The sequence below is a fragment of the Neomonachus schauinslandi genome, chromosome 5 (genome assembly GCF_002201575.2).
Source record: "Neomonachus schauinslandi chromosome 5, ASM220157v2, whole genome shotgun sequence".
Taxonomy (NCBI): domain Eukaryota; kingdom Metazoa; phylum Chordata; class Mammalia; order Carnivora; family Phocidae; genus Neomonachus; species Neomonachus schauinslandi.
Window position 1 is genome coordinate 70,838,628 of NC_058407.1, and position 21,005 is coordinate 70,859,632.

Genomic DNA, 21,005 nt, shown 5'->3' on the forward strand with positions numbered 1-21,005 from the left:
GGATGTCTTCTTTGGGAAAATGTCTGTTCATGTCTTCTGCCCATTTCTTGATTGTATTCTTTGTTCTTTGGGTGTTGAGTTTGATGAGTTCTTTATAGATTTTGGATACCAGTCCTTTATCTGCTATGTCATTTGCAAATATCTTCTCCCATTCTGTCGGTTGTCTTTTGGTTTTGTTGACTGTTTCCTTTGCTTTGCAAAAGCTTTTTATCTTGATGAAGTCCCAATAGTTCATTTTTGCCCTTGCTTCCCTTGCCTTTGGCGATGTTTCTAGGAAGAAGTTGCTGCGGCTGAGGTCGAAGAGGTTGCTGCCTGTGTTCTCCTTCAGGATTTTGATGGACTCCTGTCTCACATTTAGGTCTTTCAACCATTTGGAGTCTATTTTTGTGTGTGGTGTAAGGAAATGGTCCAGTTTCATTCTTCTGCATGTGGCTATCCAATTTTCCCAACACCATTTGTTGAAGAGACTGTCTTTTTTCCATTGGACATTCTTTCCTGCTTTGTCGAAGATGAGTTGACCATAGAGTTGAGGGTCCATTTCTGGGCTCTCTATTCTGTTCCATTGATCTATGTGTCTGTTTTTGTTTAAGAGTTTATTTATTTATTTGACAGAGAGAGACACAGCGAGAGAGGGAACACAAGCAGGGGGAGCTGGAGAGGAGAAACAGACTCCCCGCCGAGCAGGGAGCCCGATGTGGGGCTCGATCCCAGGACCCTGGGATCATGACCTGAGCCGAAGGCAGACACTTAACCGACTGAGCCACCCAGGCGCCCCGAAAACACAAACCTTTTAAAACTTGCCTCAAAAAGTTCCAAGCACAAGCTTAGTGAATTTTTCCTTAAGCTTCCACAAAACGCTTCACAGCTGGGGCTACTGTTAATTATTCCAAGCAGCTCTCACCATGAAAACTTCAGAGTCCCCAGCCACTCTCCAGGGCTCTAGGAAGCTTCTATCTTTTCACCAAACCATTTACAAGGCTTGGAAACATGGAAAACATCTTTCATCTTTCAGTTCCTCTGTGGTTAATCATGTTTTTGTTCAATTCCATGTTCACTCCAGTGCCATTTTCTGCAAATCTGCTTTACAGGCAGGCATGTGAATACAGTCAGCGTTACTGTGTTCTTCAAGTTCAATCATGAAAAATCTGTGTTAGGGTGAAGGCAAACACACATCTACAGATCCAATTCAAGCATTTATATAAACCGAATTTGAAACACTGTGTTGTAGACTTGGGTTCCCTCTTATTTACAGGATAGAAGAAAGAGTCAGGGGATATTCAATTGTTCCAGTCCATTACCACTAGTTCTTAGAGATTTTGAAACTTAAGAAGCAGTGAGTCTTTCAACTTCTGATTGACCTTGTGATAAAGATGCAAAGAGAAGGAATAGGATGTAACAGGGATAGCCTTCAGGGATGACCCACCTGGCACCTGAAAAACCCTTGCATCTAGACTATAATGCCTGAAATTTTGAGCTTACGGCCTATCCGTTTATTTATGCCATCATTCAAAGAAAATTAACAGAATGCCTGCAGTGCCAGTCATAATGCTGAGAGCAGGAAGGGTGCTGGAGGTATTAAGTTCAAGAAAATCCTAAACCACTTTTTTAAGAAACCCATACATTTGTGAGAAGAGAAGAACAGGAGAGAATAAATACATAACAGAACATATGAAAAATGTTATGAAAGTGAGAAGTATAGAAATGTACTGACCACAGAGATAAATCTACAGATGGCTGGACTGTGAAGGGCTTTAGGAAGTGGAGGATTTTTGAAGATATCAGAAACTTGCCAGCTATAGAAGAGATATGGGGTGGAGTGAGAACACCAGGTTAAAAGAAAAGAAGGAATAAGAAAGGGGGGGGGGTGAGTTTCATGTGACTAAGGTAGAGGATCTAAAAGCAAAAACTAAACAAACAAACAAACTAACTAAAAGAAAAGGTTTTGAAGGTCCATTTTTGCCTAACAAATTTGGATTTTACCCTACTGCCAATAGAAGGCTAATGAAGGACCTTAAACAAAGGAGCAAAATAATAACAATCCTGACAGTAGCGTGCAAGCCGAGCTGCAAATGGTAGAGACTGGGTGAAGGGCAGTTCACTCAAGAAGCTACTGTGCTCAAGATGAAAATGGCAAAAGCTTGAGAATCATTAAGGCTTTACCTCCAGGTAAAGTTCAGATACCCCGCCGAGTGGGGTGAACTTTTATCATTCAAATATCTATTGGTATAAGTGAATTTAAAGACATTCTTTCCAAAAGACAAATGCTGCAAAGAAATAAGACAATGAGAAAGAAGGTGCCAGATGACCAGGATGATTGAGGGGAAAAGGAGGGAAAAAGACAGTGACGTATGGAGCATTTTGAAATTTTACTTAAAATCAAGTCTGGATCTCATTTATTTTTAAATATTTTATTTATTTATTTGACAGAGAGAGACACAGCGAGAGAGGGAACACAAGCAGGAGGAGTGGGAGAGGGAGAAGCAGGCTTCCCGCCGAGCAGGGAGCCTGATGCGGGGCTCTATCCCAGTACCCTGGGATCATGACCTGAGCCGAAGGCAGACGCTTCATGACTGAGCCACCCAGGCACCCCTGGATCTCATTTTAAAATAAATCTTAATAATGTTATAGGGAATTCTGGTTCAGGATGGGAATGTAGAAAGATCCTAAACTCACCTCTTCCCATGGACACACTGAAACTACAGATATATATGGACTAGTTCCCTCTGAAAAAAACTAAAATTGGCAGTGACCCCATCACATTGGGTAAAGGAGAAGAAAAGGACATGGAAGCAGATAGGAAGTGCTGAAAAACAATCTCACTGTAATCCCTACCTCCCATTTCAATGCACTGACCTGTAATCAGGAGGGAACTCAAAACCCAAAGCTTCTCCCTGAGGAGTAAGGAGTTTGTACTCTACACCAGATACCCCAACTTTTAAGACTGGCACCTGAGACAAACCCCCAAACATCTGGCTTTGAAGACCAATGGGGCTTGCACCCATGAAACCTGCAAAGCTATGGCAAACTGAGAAATGAATCTCAAAGGGGTCATGTACAGACTCACACACTCCAGGACCCTGTGCAGAAGCAGCCCCTTTGGAAAGTGCTCAGGCTTCACGTGAAAAAGACTTCTTTGCTAATTTTAATGTGTTGGTCTGAGGGGCGGGAGTGGATTAGGTACTCCCTATGATAGATGCTGATAGATCCCATCTTCCTGCTCCCCCTCTGCCTCACTAAAGTCAGCAGGCACCACATTTTTCTTGGGGGGGGGGGCCGACATTTTTATGCTCTAACAGGCAGGTAACATCTTCCACCCTGGCCCTCTGCCTTGCTGAAGCTGGCAGGTGTCCTATTTCTCTCTCTCTTTTTTTCTTCTTTATTCTCTTTTTTTCTTTTCTCTTTTTTTCAGAGGATGCCAGCTTTGCACTCTCCCTCTGGGAGCTTCCTGAAGGGAAGCTTCCACATATACCAGGTGCCCTGGTTTTTATGTCTGTGACTCAGTTTCTGTGGCTGCCACCTCTTGATTGCCTGGCTCTGGAGACCAGAGCTGCTTACATTCATGGGTCCCTTGGGACTATAACAATTGGAGAGGCAGTTCTTGGCAATTACCACTCCCACTCTCAGGCACTGCACAAAGAGCTGACTGAAACACACCCATAGTCTTTCTAAGAAAGGCTTTCTTGTCCTGGAGCTTTGGCCTTAGGAACAGGTTTAGATTCGGTGCACATCTAGAGGTTATGGAGGTGCTCTCAGGGAATATAGGCCAGGGGATGCCATATTTGCACTCTCCATTTGGCTCACTACTCTCACCAGTATCCCCCAGAAAAGAATTTATACACTCATCTGGAGCCCTGATTTTTTGCAACTGCCAGCAGAGAACACCCCTAGTCACCTATTCCAGTGGCCAGCAAGATTTACACTTGTGGTGCCACAGGACAATATATATTTGCATACTTAAAAAGCTGCTGCCATGGGGCGCCTGGGTGGCTCAGTTGGTTAAGCGACTGCCTTCGGCTCGGGTCATGATCCCGGAGACCCGGGATCGAGTCCCACATCGGGCTCCCTGCTCGGCAGGGAGTCTGCTTCGTCCTCTGACCCTATCCCCTCTCATGTGTTCTCTCTCTCTCAAATAAATAAATAAAATCTTAAAAAAAAAAAAAAAAAAAAAAGCTGCTGCCTGTGGGCCTGGCTTCCAATCAGCCAGAATCTAAATGTTGAGATCCTTCCCTTTGGGACACTGATGGGTATTGGCACACACTCAACTACTGAGGGCTATTTAAAATAAAACAGGCTACTTGGACAATCACAAAGGTTCAAGAGACAACCAAGAGCTAGGGCAAAGTTGAACAGTAAGTTCATCGCCAACACAACTCTTCAAGACAGGGAGAGGCATTTGTTTCAACTAATACATATAAACCAACATATAGAATCAAGGAAAATGAAATGGAGAAATATGTTCCGAATAAGGGATAAGATAAAACCTCAGGGGAAAAAAAAACAGAGATAATTTATCTAATTAAGAGTTCAAAGTAATGGTCATAAAGATGTTCACCAAACTTGGGAAAAGAATCAATGAACACGGGGTGCCTGTGTGACTCAGTCATTAAGTGTCTGCCTTCGGCTCAGGTCATGACCCCAGGGTCCTGGGATTAAGCCCCGCATCGGGCTCCCTGCTCTGCAGGAAGCCTGCTTCTCCCTCTCCCACTCCCCCTGCTTGTGTTCCTGCTCTGGCTAACTCTCTCTCTCTGTCAAATAAATAAATAAAATCTTAAAAAAAAAAATCAATGAACACAAGGAAATCGTCAACAAAGAGAAAGAAAATGTAAAAAAAAAAAAGAAAAGAAAAAGTACCAAACAAAAGTCACAACATGGAAGAATACCATTAACTGAACTGAAAAATCAACAGAGGTGTTCAACAGTAGACCAGATGAAGAAGAAGAAGGGATCAGTGAAGAGGCCTGGAACTCACCTAATCAAAACAGCAAAAAGAAAAAAAAGAAAAATAAAAAGAAAAAGTGAAGATAGCTTACTAGGCTTATAAGACAATATCAAGTGGACCAACATTCATACTATAGGGGTCCCAGAAAGAGAAGAGAGAAAGGGGCAGAAAATGTATTTGAAGAAATAATAGGTGAAAACATCTCTAACCTAGAAAAAGAACAGACTTCCAGACCCAGGAAGTCCAGAGAGACCAAAAGAGACTTACACCAAGGCATATTATAATTACAGTGTCAAAAGTTAAAGGTAGAGTATCTTGGGGCACCTGGGTGACTCAGTCGGTTAAGTGTCCGACTCTTGATCTCAGCTCAGGTCTTGATCTCAGGGTTGTTGGGTTCCACACTGGGCATAGAGCCTACTTAAAAAAAAATAATAAAGATAAAAAGAGAATCTTAAAAGCAGTGAGAGAAAAAAAAAATTATGTGTAAGGAAACCCCCATCAAACAAGAAGATTTTTCAGCAAAAACATTGCAGGCCAGAGAGCAGTGGAACAATATATTTAAAGTGTTAAAAGAGAAAAAAAATCCTCCAACCAAGAATAATCTACCCAGCAAAATTACTCTTCAGAATTGAAGGAAAGAGGAGTTTTCTAGATAAGCAAAAACTAAAGGAGTTCATCACCACTATACTGGCCTAACAAATGTTAAAGGGACTTCTTTAAGCTGAGAAGAAAGGATGCCAATTAGCAAAAAGAACACATATAAAAATATAAATCTCACCGGTAAAGGTAAATATACAGTAAAGGTAGTGGATTAATCACTTATATAGCTAGTATAAAAGTTAAAAGACAAAAGAAGTAAAAATAGCTGTAACTACAATAATTATTTAAGAAATACACAGATAACAAAATGAAGAATGGGGGGTTAAATGTAGAGCTTTATAATGCATTTAAACTTAAGCTATTATCAACTTGAAATAGACTGTTACAAATATAAGTTGTTATATATAAGCTTCATGGTAACAACAAAGCGAAAGCCTATAGAAGATACACAAAAGATAATAAGCATACCACTAAAAAAAGTCATCAAACAACAGAAGAAAAAGCCAGAAAGGAAGAAAGGAACAGAGGAACTACCAAAACAGCTGGAAAACAATGAACAAAATGGCAATAAATATATACCTATCTATAATTACTTTAAATGTAAATAAATTCTCCAATCAAAAGACAAAGAGTGGCTGAATTGATTAAACAAACAAACAAACAAAAAACAAGACCTATCTATATGCTGCCTATAAGAGAGTCACTTCAGATGTAAGGACACACACGACTTGAAAGTGAAGGAATAGAAAAGATATTCCATGCAAATGGAAACCAAACCAAGACTAAAAAGCTGATGTAGCTATACTCAGACAAAATGGACTTTAAAACAGACTGAGATAAGAAAGGTTTTACATAATGATAAAGGGGTTAATCCAAACAGAACATATAACATTTATAAATATTTATGCACCCAACAAAGGGGCATCTTAATATTAAGTATGTAAAACAAATGTTAACAGACCTAAAAAGAGAAATAGACCGTCATACAAAAATAATAGGGGACTGTAATACCCCACTAACAGCAATGGATACACCATTCAGACAGCAAATCAATAAGAAAACATTGGCCTATCTCTGATTGACTGACTTATTTCGCTCAGCATAATACCCTCCAGTTCCATCTACATCATTGCAAATGGCAAGATTTCATTCCTTTTGATGGCTGCATAATACATAATAAAAAATAAAAAAAGAAAACATTGGCCTAAAATGACATACTAGGCAAGACGGACTTAATAGATACAGATAGAACGTTCCATCCAAAAGCAATAGAACACAAATTCTTCTCAAGTGCACATGAAACATTCTCCAGGATAGATCATATATTAGGTCACAAAACAAGCCTTAAAAAATTAGTAAGATTGAATTCATCAAGCATCTTTCTAACCAAAATTGTATGAAACTAGAAATCAGTTATAAGAAAAAAACTGGAAAATTGAAAAATACGTAGATTAAATAACTTGCTACTGGACAACCAGTGGGTCAATGGAGAAATAAAAAAATACATCGAGATAAATGAAAAAGTAAATACAACATAACAAAACTTATCAAATGCAGCAAAAGCAGTTCTAAGAGGAAAGTTCATAGGCTAAAAGTCTACTTCAAGAAACAAGAAAAATCTCAAATAACACAACTTTACATCTCAAAGAACTAAGAAAAGAAGAACAAACAAAATCTGAAGTTAGTAGAAGGAAGGAAATAACAGAGATCAGAGCAGAAATAGATGAAATAGAAATCAAAAATAGAAAAGATCAATGAAACCAAGAACTGATTCTTTGAAAAGATAAACAAAATTGACAAACCTTTAGCTAGACTCACCATGAAATAAAGAGGGAGGACTCAAATAAGAAATGAAAGAGGAGACATTACAAAAGACACAAAAGATATACAAAAGATTATGAGACTACTATGACCAATTATATGCCAACAAATTGGATAGCCTAAGAGAAATAGGTAAATTCCTAAAAACATACAAGCTTCCAGGACTGAATCATGAAAAAAGGAATAAGTGAACAAACAAATTACTAGCAAGGAGATTCAATCAGTAATCAAAAGCCTGCCAAAAAACAAAAGCCCAGGAACCACACACTCTCACTGGTGAATTCTACCAAACATTCAGGTAAGAATACCAATCCTTCTCAAACTCTTCCAAAAAAAAAAAAAGAAGACTAGGAAGCACTTTCAAACTCATTTTACATAGCCAGCATTACCCTGATACCAAAACCAAACAAGGACACCACACACACAGAAAAAGTTACAGGCCAATATTTCTGATGAAAATAGATGCAAAAAACCTTAACAAAATATTAGCAAACCAAATACAACAATACATTAAAAGAATCACACATCATAATAAAATGGGATTTATTCTAGGAATGCAAAGATAGTTCAATATCCACAAATCGAACAATGTGATATACCACATTTATAAAATGAAGGTTAAATATCATGATCATCTCAATAGATGCAGAAAAAGCATTTGATAAAATTCAACATCCATTTATGATAAAAACCCAACAAAGTGGGTACAGAGAAAGCATACCTCAACAAATAAAGGTCATATATGACAACCCACAGCTTATATCACACTCAGTGGTGAAAGCTGAAAGCTTTTCCTCTAAGTACAGGAACAAAACAGAATACCCATTTTTGCCACTTTATTCAACTTTTATTTTAGCATTGGAAGTCCTAGCCAGAGCAATTAGGCAAGAAAAAGAATTAAAGTCATCCAAACTAGAAAGAAAGAAATACAACTGTCACTATTTGCAGATGGCATATGATATATAGAAAACCCTTAAGACTCCACCAAAAAACTGTTAGAATGAATGAATGAATGCAATAAAGTTGCAGGATACTAAATCAATATAGAGAAATCTGTTGAGTTTCTATATACTAATAACAAACTGTCAGGAAAAGAAATTAAGCAAATAATCCCACTTACAATTGCATCAAAAAGAATAAAATACCTAGGAATAAACTTAACGAAGGAAGCAAAAGATCCATACACTGAAAACTATAAAACATTAATAAAAAATTGAAGATACAAATAAATGGAAAGATATTCTGTGTCCATGAATTGGAGGAATATTGTTAGTGTCCACACTACACAAAGCAATCTATAGATTCAATGCAATCTTTATCAAAATTCCAATGGCCTTTTTCACAGAAATACAAATTTGTATTTGTATGGAATGACAAAAGACCCTGAACAGCCAAAGCAATCTTGAGAAGAGGAACAAAGCTGGAGGCATCACACTCCCTGATTTCAAACTATATTACAAAGCTATAGTAATCAAAACAGCATGGTACTGATGTAAAAACAGACAAACAGATCAATGGAACAGAACAGAGAGCCCAGAAATAAACCCATGCATATATGGTCAATTAATTTAAGAGAAAAAATCCAAGAATACCTAATGGGAATAAAAAGCCTCTTCAATAAATGGTGTTGGGAAAACTGGACAGCCACATGCAAAAGAATGAAATTGGACCACTTTTTTCTTATACCATACACAAAAATTAACTGAGAGTGGATTAAAAGCTTGAACATAAGACCTGAAACCATAATAGTCCTAGAAGAAAACATATATGGTAATTTCCATGACTTTGGTCTTGACAATAATTTTTTTGGATTTGATAGCAAAAGCAATGGCAACAAAAGCAAAAATAAGCAAGTGGAACTACAGCAAACCAACAAGCTTCTGCACAGCAGAGGAGACCATCAACAAAGTGAAAAGGCAACCTATGGAATGGGAGAATATATTGGCAAATCATATATCTGTAAGGGGTTAATATCCAAAATATATAAAGAACACATACAATTCAATAACAACAACAACAACGAATAAACAATTGGGTTAAAAATGGGCAGGAGATCAGAATACGCCTTTTGGATTTTCCAAAGAAGACAAATGACCAATAGGTACATGAAAAGATGCTCACTAATCACCAGGGAAATGCAAATCCAAACTACAATGAGATCTCATCTTACATCCGTTAGAATGGCTATTATCAAAAAGATAAGAGATAACACATGCTGCTGAGATTGTGGAGAAAGGGGAACCTTTGTGCACTGCTGATGGGAATGTAAATTGGTGCTACAGCTACTACGGAAAACAATACGGAGGTTCCTCAAAAAATTAAAAACAGAACTACTATATGATACAGCAATTCCATTTCTGGGTATTTATCTGAAGAAAACAAAAATACTAACTCAAAACATATGTGCACCCCCATCTTCATTGCAACATTATTTACAATAGCCAAGATATGAAAACAACCTAAGTCTCCATCAATGGATGAATGGATAAAGAAATTGTAATACTCATGTATATAATGCATACACACACACAGTGGAATATTATTCAGCCATGAAAAAAAAAAATCTTGCCATTTGCAACAACATGGATGGACCCTGAGAGCATTGTGCTAAGTGAAATAAGTGACACAGAGCAAGACATATACTATATAATTCTCAAAAACAAACAAGCTCATAGATACAGAGAACAGATTGGTGGTGGCCAGACATTGGGTAGAATGGTTGAAGGGAGTCAAACGGTACAAACTTCTAGTTATAAATTAAATAAGTCATAGGGATGTAATGAACTGCATGGTAACTATAGTTAATAATACTGTATTGCATATTTGAAAGCTGCTAAGAGACCAGATCTCAAAAGTTCTCATCATAAGAGAAAAAAATTCTGTAGCTATGTATGGTGATGATGTCAACTAGATTTATTATGGTGATCATTTTGCAATATACACAAATATTGAGTCATTATGTTGTACATCTGAAACTAATACAACATTGTATGTCTGTGATTTACCTTAACAAAAAAATGTTATAGGTTCTCTAATGAGGTTTTCTGTAGTACAGACTGATGAGGAGAATGGGGACCACGGCCAGACTTTCTGACATGGATCCCACATGCAGTGTGCAAACTGCCGTCATGTGTGGTAGTCCTGTTTCCTTACTCAGAGGCTTAGCACTCCAAAAAAAAAAAAAAAAATCAAACTCAAGTTCATACCTTATAAGTTAAAAATAGATAAGATAGTGCCTAACACATTAAAGCTTGATGGTATAAAGACCTTTCCATCCTTTTCTTACAAGTTAAAATAAAACTATACTTATTAATAATGGAAATTCAGTAGAATGGCAAAACGCTATGATCATCTAGATTGAAGATCTGAGGGACTAGCTATTTTTACTCTCATAGTTACAGGAAAGAAACAGAAAATAAGAGAGTTTGAAAAATATTTGCGAGATAACCCAGTATCAATTCAAGGCCAAGACCCCAGGTCAAAGCCCACACCCCTTCCTGAAACCACAATGCTGACTTACATTCAGATTCTATTCCTTTACTAACCCAACATCATGATTTCTAAAAAAGAACTGAACTACTCCTGGGAGAACAGGAAAACTAGGATAAACCTACAGTATCATTCCACTAAGATATGCTGGTGATGTCCATTTAAGTTTGTAACAACTGAAGGAAAACCTCCCATGAAAGCCTGCTTTGCCTTGTACGGGCAGCAGATGGGACCTGTACACCACAAGCTACTTGCAGGCAGAGAATGGTTCTTATTGCTCTTTATTTCCATAATACAGAGATCCTGCCTGGCACATACAGGCAATTAATAAATATTTGTTGAATGATTAAGTCATAAGTGCATAGTTACAAAGTCTTCCCAACAGCCCTTCTTGCATCTGAGTGTCCTTATGAATATGTGAAAATATATGAGTTCAAACTTCCTACATTTACTCATCTAAATGCTGGTATCTATAGAAATGGGAATGACTAAAATTTGGGGAGAGTGACCTAGATTCTCCAAGAAAGGAAAACAGCCCTTCCCCCATTGTCTCTATGTTCTGGAGAACAAACGACTTGCATAAGCTGAGAGATACATCAGGCTCATAATAGTGGGTTCTAAGAACCTGCCTTGTGTCAGGCACTTTGCATACACAGTAAACATGAATGGCATAGAAACTGAGGTACAACTGGCTTGCTCAAGGTTGCATATGTTTAAAGAGGCAGGACAGGAATGCCAGCCAGATTTCCTTGATTCCAGGATTCATGCTCTTCCCACTGCACCACCATACTTGCCAAGATACATTAAAATATACAATTATATAATGATGACTATGTCATGTTAAAACTGCAGTCAATTTAAGTAGCATTTAATCCTGATTACAAATGCTTTACTTGCACTAACATGATTACGTTACAATTACAATTCTTTACTTGCACTAACATGATTGCTTTCAGTTCTTTCCTAATTCTTTCAGACAATCAATCAATGTTATCTGGACAGTTAAAAAAAACTTTAAATGGGTGCCTGGGTGGCTCAGTTGGTTGGGCGACTGCCTTCGGCTCAGGTCATGATCCTGGAGTCCTGGGATCAAGTCCCGCATCGGGCTCCCTGCTCAGCAGGGAGTCTGCTTCTTCCTCTGACCCTCTTCCCTCTTGTGCTCTCTATCTCTCATTCTCTCTCTCTCAAATAAATAAATAAAATCTTTTTAAAAAAACACACACTTTAAAAATGTGGGATGATAATAATATGTTATTGAAGAGTTCAGTGACGTCTTCAAATTATACAGCAATTTATCAAAAACCTAATTGCCTACCGGATTTACAAGTGGCCTGCAAAACTTGTAAATGCTTCCTAAGCATACACAAATTAGCCCGGCTGCTTTATGAGGTAGTAAGGCACACTGTGCTATCAAGCACACACAGGGGTAGCACACTGTAGATCTAATTCAACAGCATTCCTAAATGTTTAGCTCTGATCTGCACTTACATTTCCTGTGTTAACACCTATAAATGAACTGTGCAAAGACTTTGGCAAATAAACATGATAACCATCAAAGATTTTTACTTTAGCAGCACAATGATGAAGAATGCAAAAGATACACCATTAGAGAACTAAAAGATCATGGGGCTGGCTGGTGGGAATAGTTAAGTTCTTGTTGAGACACTGCGTTTGTAAAGTTCCTTCCGCTAGTACTACACTCAGCACTTTGCAGAAAGTGCTACATTGACATTGTTCGATGTGGGAACTGTTTCTAAAGTAAATGAAAATGCCTTCTATGCTGCATGTCATTATGAATTTTAAGCTAAGTAAATGGAAGAGACTTTCATATATACACTACAGAAAACTCTGCTTTCTGCTCCAAACTGTTCTTCCCATAGACTTCACAGCCCTCCACCCCTACTCCCTGGTCTCCAGAAGCTAGGAGAAGGGTGGACTTTCCTGTCACCCAGCACTGGCTAGGAGCTGGGAGGAAGGGTAGGGAGAAGAAAGTGGGAACAAAGAGCCATGAATGACTCTCCACCCTTCTATTCACCTTCCCACTCTGGAGTTAAGGTTGTACTGTCTGCGATCAGCATCACAGGAATAATAACAGAGGAATAACTGCTGACAGCAGCAGTGAGCTTTGATTCTCAACTCCCACATACCTCACAGGCATCCTAACATGATGATACTCACAGTAATGCTCTTACAGAACTATGCCCAAGCCTCTGATAGTGTCAGGACCCTTCTGTGGTTCCTTTGAGTCTTGAAAGGGTGTAAAACAGCACGCAAAAGATGCTTTTATTTGGATGTATACTCTGGTGAATTCCTGGTCTACGTTAACTTTTGTCATGTTTCAAAATGCCTTTAACAATGTCTTCTGCCTTTTTGGGTCTCCAGTGATACCCTGACACCTAATACTGTAACTCCAATAACACAACGGATTTCTTTTCTGAATGTACACCAAAAATATTTTAACAAATATGCATGTGTAAACGTCTAGAAACCACTAAACGTAATTTTGCTCAAGCAGACTGACTCCAAAAATGAATTTTCTTTGTATTATGTGAAAACTACCACATGGATTTACACAGCTATGATTTTTTTCTTTTAGGATTCTTGAATTTGATCAGCTTCAGTGGAATGCAGACTATTTTAAAAATAATACGTTTAGAGTCGTTGGCTTTTGTTAAACTTTGGCAAATAAATCTAATTTTTTATTAGAATTTGTAAAATCTCTTTAATTATTAATAGAACCAGACCTTTAACATATCTACCTTCTCCTCCAAATGAATGATTTGAGAAAATTTTGTTATTTTATAAGAACAATTCATAAACCTATTGTAATGTATGCTTTAAGCGATTAACTGGACAAAATATTTTTAGTATATCTTGACTATAAGTGAAAAAAAAAAAGAACTAACAGTTTCTGTTTATTCCAGTCACAGATCACAGAACTTGAAGTATTTAGTAATGTGTCAGACTGTGGCAATTAGCTCATATGGATAGTTTCATAATATATGAACTACTGTGTACTTTATACTGCTAACAAATTTATTTGTTGCACCAGGTAAAAACCAGCATAGCCATTTCAAATTCAAAACTTGAAAAAACCATCGCATCAAATTAGTTCAATAAACAAATTACCAAGCAAAAAAAAATGGAAAATAGATTACTCTATTTTAGAACCTATTTTGTCTCTGCACATTTTAAATTAATAATATATTTCATATTAGCTGCCTACTACTAAAAATTGTGTAAAGTTGACTGATATCATAATGACAGATAAACTAAAATAATTGACAGGGATCAAATATTTCTAAATTAATTGTTACACATAGCATCTTTTACACATGTGTATGCACAAGAACAAGCAACCTTGTATGTGTATTTATATATATATATATAAGATCACGCAAATATCTATTCACTTTAAAAGCTGATGGCATTACTGAACAACTGAATATGAGAGATTTCTAATAATATTCCTTTTTAAATATCTCATGCTATTTAACAGATAACATTCCAAAAACATGTATATCATCTAACTCATTTTCAACTGCAAATGTGTTCACATGAATCCATTAGAGAAGTATAACAAAAATATGCCTATTACAATGTACCCTGGCATAAAAGATACACTGATAAATTTCTATCATTGAGGCAAATTTCAAGCTCATCATTAACTGATAATATATGCATGTCAAGGTGAAATAATAATACTGCTGCTAGTTAGAAATTATAATTTAGTTTTACATGGTTTTACATTCGCTCTCTATGTGATTTAAATAAGGTTATTTTGACATAATTAGTAACAGTATTAGCTAGATGTCTAGATGCACTTGATTTATCAACCACAGTTTTTATCAAATTATCTCTTCACAGTAAAAAATGCATTTTTAACAAAAGTGCTATATCACAATATAAAAAACAAATTCTCCTTCCTCCTTTTTAATGCAACATTAATGAAGCATACATAACATTGTTACATAGCTAGAACAAATTGTTTTTTAAATCCCGATTACACATTTCTATGTGTATATATGTGTGTGCTCACTGAATATATGTATTCAGTTCCATTTGCTTTTCTAAGAGTATCAAATGTAGGCATTCATTTTCCATTTAACTGGAAAGATCAAAATGCTTTAGAGATAAGGCAGAAAGTAATGAGGATAATTTTTTGTTGTTTATGTTGCCCTTTAAATCATATTGCACAAACACAAGTAGAAATAGAAAATTTCTAACTATACAAACTGCAGCATGTAAATATTTCCACTGGGCAAACTGTCAAGATAAACTGGATAGCATCAGTGAAAGCAGGTCTGTACTTTCTTGGCTACACAACGGGAAGGAGAAAAAAATCCAAGAGACCTCTTCAGATAAAACCCAGTTTTTCAGCCAAAGGGCATCTTCTTTCCCTTCCCCAAAGTCCGTAGTCAGCTAATTTCTAGATGTTATGAGTTTTTTTTCTGAAACACAAACACTATTGGCTCTTCTGCATCTTTTATTCTTATCCAAGGTCCAATTATTCAAAATCCAACTTTTTTTAATGCACAGATGAATGAATATCTAAAACTTCACTCAAAGTTTAATAGGAAAAATAATCTCCATTCAGTGATTTTATATAGATATCAGAAAGACAGCACTAGTGATTATATAATCTAGGATAAACAGAATATTTTCAAAAGAGTGGAGTCCAATAAACCTTCCAAACTCCTATTTATGCCTTTACTAATACATTGGAAACAATTCCACTGATAAAAGTAATCTAATCATTTTCAGTAACACCAAATAATACTATATCAACCAGTTAAAATTTCAAAAGCACATTGGTGGTAAATGGCAATGACCTAAAATTCCATTATCACAGCCCAAATTTCATTAACTTACATATATTTACGTTGTCAACCCCCAGACAACAATATAGCTACAAAGCACAATAGAGAAAATGAAGAGTTCCCACCAACAGGAAAAAAAAAAATCTGCTTTTTTTTTCCCATGGAAAAATACATGAACATGATAACCATATTAAACTAAGAAATGGTAAAATTTATACAGTACCTGTATAAATAATTCCAAACTCTCCATGTAACATACTAATCACAAGTTCAAAGACAGTAATATTTTCTCATCAAAAATGTTCTTTAGGAGCGATTTATCATCTTTTGAAATGTAATACAAAATTAATCCCTTAATAATCACACAATTATCTTCATAGTTTATGGGGAGAGTAATTTATTAAAACAGATACTCATTAACACATTTGGAAACTTCAGGTGATGTGTTCTTTTATCTCAAGATCTAATAATTGATATAGATTAGATATATGCTCTAGATAGATACATATTCTAGTTAAACACATACTTAGTAAGTACCACACCAAGGTAAAACAATAAGTTTGGAAATTTTAAATGTCCAAATATTTCTTCCATGGCTCATATTGGTGTTTTATTATTGTCTTACCTCAATGATTTTGTCATGAATCTCCAGGCCATCTGCTCTGTCGGCAGGTCCATTTTCCAAAATTTTTGAAACATAAATTCCTTCCGCTGATTTCTCTTCCTTATTATTCTATAAAAAATATAACCACTAGCAGTAAGAAAGATGTAATCAATATTTTATTTGGTTAAAAGACAATTTAGTAAATATAACATTGCCAATCTTCCCTAAACATGCAACTCTCTCTCTTAGCTGGGGATTTGGCACTGAATTTTAACTTACCTAATACCAAATAGTCATTAATCAAGATGGCAGCTTTAATGAATGAGTCCAACATCTCTGACAAGATTATCCATTTACTTCACATTTTTGAGTATACATAAAAGGCTATGAGGAAAGGGTATGTAAAAGATGATAGACTGGCTTCAAAGTATTATTTATAAAACATCTTACTTCTCAAGAGACGTAGCAATTAAAAAGGGCTACAAGAAAACAAAAAGCATATCCAGCCTCACTATATATTTGGTTTGAGATGTGGCCAGAGTTTTGAAAATATAATTTAGCCTCATGATGTGACAGATTTGGAAATATAGCTCTGACTGTATTCACAGGAGAGACTAGGAGGTTGCTCAAGCGTAAAATCCCAAAAGATCAACTCTAACTGCAAGAGAACACTTTCAAGGCTAATTGTTACACATTTCCAGGTGCAATGAGCCTAATGATTAGTTAAACCTCAACCATATAACCGATATAATATAAATAGGACACTTTAGCAGTCATGGGGAAAACATGTTGCAAAACTTATCTAGGTAAAGTGCCCAGCATATTATAATAATAATTTTAAATATCATTTTCCTTCATGGCAGTTTAAATAAAATTATTTCTCCTTAATTAGCCTTTCTTAACATGAGTTTGAAGAGCCTCTTAAAAATGTCCAGTGTCATCTAAATGTCAAACACCCAAGTGGCATTTTATAAAAATATTCTTTAGGGGAAAAGAAAACAAAAAAGATATGATGAAAAGACTTCTATCTCTTCATAATAAATGGGGACTGTTCTAGAAACAGAAGCACAGCAGTCATTAGTTGCTAGATTTTCAAAATACTAAACAGTAAGGGGGAAATATGTCATTGCCATCCTGACCTAAACATAGCATATGGTCAACAACTCTAAGACAGTTTCCTTGGGCAACATCTGCAATGCAGGATGCAAGAATTTCATGGCAGTTTATTAAGAAAATTAAAGAACATGCTTTTTTCTTTAAACTTCACCACATTTTCTAGTTATGGTGAAAATTAAGTTGATGTAGTAGTATTCGAAGGATATAAAAGAACTTTGCGACTATAGTATCTGGTTTAAGTTTATAACTTTGTATTTTGAAAACAATTGGCATCAATGTAGAAAATATTATTCATTCAATTAAATAAAAAATTTGATTTGGGAGCCAACAATATTTCAAATCAACTGTCTTTCTTTAACACAGCATTTCTTATATAACTGTGAAAACAATGATCCCTTATTTTAACTTATTTTAACTGTTCATTCCATCAATCAACATGCATTATAAACTGCTTGGTCTGTGTTAGCCTCTGAAAACTGACAAGTTGACTTAATAAGTAGAAGGTATAATCAGGCAATCCAGTTACCTAATATTATCAAGTAGAAATTGCCTATACACATTATTGTGAAATAGGTTTAAGAAGTTTACCAATGGGGGGAAAAAAAAGAAGTTTACCAATGGGGCTATCCAACGTAAATAAAATATTAAACATACTCTCCTTTTTTTCTAAGTAGCAAAGAGGAACAAGTCTGTTAGTTGTTGGGTTTTTTATTTTGTTTTCTCAAAAAAAATGTAGTTATGTCCTAGAATATTTGCATTAAGGAATCTGATATTTGATCATAAGCATGATTTTAAAGATTAAACCACTTGTTTTCCTTATTCAAAATCCACAAATGAAAGCTGTCTTCTATTATTTTATAAGCAAAGAGAGTTATGCATGCACAAGGTAGGTTACCTGATTTGGTCGACCTCCTATAATATTGAATCCCAACGTGTCATTTTCTCTTTCTAACACGATGGTGAGTGGCTTATGTTCTCCATCCTAGAAGAAAAGGGATAAAATAACTAGGTAAGGAAAGGAAAAAAAAAAAAAAAGGAAAAAAAAGGAAAAAAAAAAAAAAAAAAATGCGACCACAAACCTTTTTTAAAAAAAACTGTCACTAAATTAACATTTGAAAAGAAGAAAACCTTAAAACTAAGGATGGTTGAATTTGGAAGAAGGTTAATTTCTCCTTAAATTTACTTTGAAAATACATATTTTTAAAAAGTGCTTGTAAGAAAGATTATTTTCAAAAATGTCTAAAGGGTTTTATATTTTCACACATCAATCTACCTTTTATCCTAATACAGCATCTAATTCCGGATTTATTGTAATTTAAAACAGATTTCTGGTAACCCTACAGGTATCCTTTTTTTTTTTTTTTTTTTACAGTAGAGCAAACTAAAGAATCTCAGAATTTTTTAATATAAAAATTTCACTTTGGAAAGTCTTGGGGGATTGAAGTAATAGTGAGCTATTGATAAAATTCTTTCAACAGTAATATTTGGATTGTTACTGTAATGCAGGATCTAAGTTACAGTAATCCTAATTTTCAATAGTATTTTTATTTGGTTTTGCATAATTCCCACAGAATTTTAAAAAGAGAGGACTTGTGTTAAGTAAAATAGTGTGTATTTCTTCTCCTGGCAGCCAGATAATAGTAAAACAACCAGGAATTATATTTACAACCTGTTTATTAATAAAGACCAATTTAAATACAAAATGAAATAGTGCCAGACTAGGTAAGGTTTATTCATGGCTATGGCTATTATTAACTGCCCTAGGAAATTACATCTGGCAATTCATGGTAAAATTCCATAAGTACCATCACCACTGTTAACACCATCACCACCTCTTCCCAGGAGCTTTTCCCAAGCAGTGCACGCAGCAGCCCCTACTGGTAGTGGGAAAACATTTCTGAGGAGCATAGAGAAGCCTTCTGACAGTCTGCAAAACACCGGCAGTTTTTCCTCACTTCTCAGAATCACAGCTTGACTTGTTGCATGGACTTCTCTGTCACGCAATTCCAGTTGCTGCTCCTTTCCATCAACCATGGCTTCCCTACAACCTTGAAACATGACCTGGTAATACGGAGCACATTTCTGCGCTTCTCTCTGGGTCTTCCCATTTTGTAAATTTACCTGGCTCTAAATAGGATAGAGAGAGAATCAGGGATAGCATCCAGTCTTTTAATAAGCATTGTGCCTCCCTTAGCCCCTCACACTTCGGTTGTCTTTTTTTAGGTTCAAGGACAGAAGTTTCTAAACTCAATGCCTGGGTTGGAGGCAGTGCAAAGCAGTCCCAAAGGGGAATCATCCTGTGTTGCTCCTCCCCAGGACGCTGAAGAATGAAAACAGCTCCTTGAATGGAGTACAAGTTCTGCTAAATCCCTGCTCACCATGGCAGCGACCAACAATGTCAAACACTGTGCAGAAGTCCTCCAGAAGAGAAGTAACAGCTTTATAAACAAGCCTCTTCACACGGGGTGCTGCAAAGAGCTTGTTTATTCAGTCTGAAAGCGGGCAGTCCACCAGCACAGTTCGGGGCCAGAAGCTTCTACAAAGAAGGGAAACAGCCGCTGCCCAGGGGCTCACAGGGCGAGTCTGACCGCAGATGGATGTCGCTGCTCTCAGATTTGGTTCCCCAAGCCACCCCCCCCCAAAACACACACACACACACACACACACACTCCACTTATGTTGAAATCCCAAGGCAGCGAAGGATTCTTTAGGGAAGGTCAGGGTAATGAAAACTCTGCAGGTCTAAGAAATCCCATCTGTTAATCTCTCAACGCAAGGTTTTCCTGGTTTCTCACATCCCTGATAGTCCCCGCACTGAGTACAAGGTGGCCGATATGGGTAGTTTGGCAGGAAAACTAAGTCATTCAGAGGAAAAGGTGTGTGACTGACAAGGCTGCAGGGATGCTGGGGCAGCAGCAGAGGGGAGGCAAGGTCGGGGAAGTCCTCACTTCCTGGCTTTCCTTTTCTGATTGGCTTTAGGCACAGGCCAAAGGTACAAAACAAACAAACAAAAGCAATGGCAGAGAGGGTAGCGCAGGAGAGTGAAAGATGGGGAACAAGGGTCGGGGTTGGAAAATGAGTTTTCCTAATTCTTCTTTCTCCATCGAAAAGTTGGAATTGGATTTGTTTAATTCGTTCCAATCAATATAAGTGGAAAGGGGAAAATCCTTCTCAAAGGCAATACTAATCCATCCGAAAGGTACTAATAGTGTACGTCCTATGGTCAGGGCCGGTGGATGCCTCCCACCTCACGGTAAGGAAGGTGGTCACCTCTAAAGGAATCCCGAAGTACCAGAAAGAAGCGGTCCTCTTTCCACCCCAATCGTTCCCCAGGTGCCCGGTCCCTCTGCACTTACCGGGCCGCGGCCGCCGCCCAGGTCTCTGGCGAAGTTGCGGACGTGAGCCATGTACTGGGCGAACTTCTCTTGGTACCGGCGGGCCGTGAGCTGCACCTCGCCCTGCAGCGCCCAGAGCTGCGCCAGCAGCGCCTTCTCGCGCCGACTCCAGGCGAGGACTAGCGGCCCGGGACCCCGCCCGCTCCCGCCGCGGACGCCCGGCGGGCCCCCGCGCGCGCCCCCGCCCCGGCCGGGCCCCGGCGCCGTTCCGCAGCCCCCCC

At 37.3% G+C, this 21,005-nt stretch overlaps 1 protein-coding gene across 2 annotated transcripts in view; it reads right to left on the reverse strand.

Moving 5' to 3' along the window:
- Nucleotides 1-21,005, reverse strand: part of PDZRN4 (PDZ domain containing ring finger 4) — a 350,574-nt gene that overhangs the window by 324,120 nt on the left and 5,449 nt on the right. Inside the window, exons 2-4 of one of the 2 annotated variants that reach the window (XM_044914883.1) lie at nucleotides 20,746-21,005; nucleotides 18,285-18,371; nucleotides 16,295-16,402 (exon numbers count right to left, since the gene is read on the reverse strand). In XM_044914883.1, the coding sequence (XP_044770818.1) occupies nucleotides 16,295-16,402; nucleotides 18,285-18,371; nucleotides 20,746-21,005 (455 nt within the window). The remainder of the gene's footprint in view (nucleotides 1-16,294; nucleotides 16,403-18,284; nucleotides 18,372-20,745) is intronic. The other variant, XM_044914884.1, reaches the window with a different exon arrangement.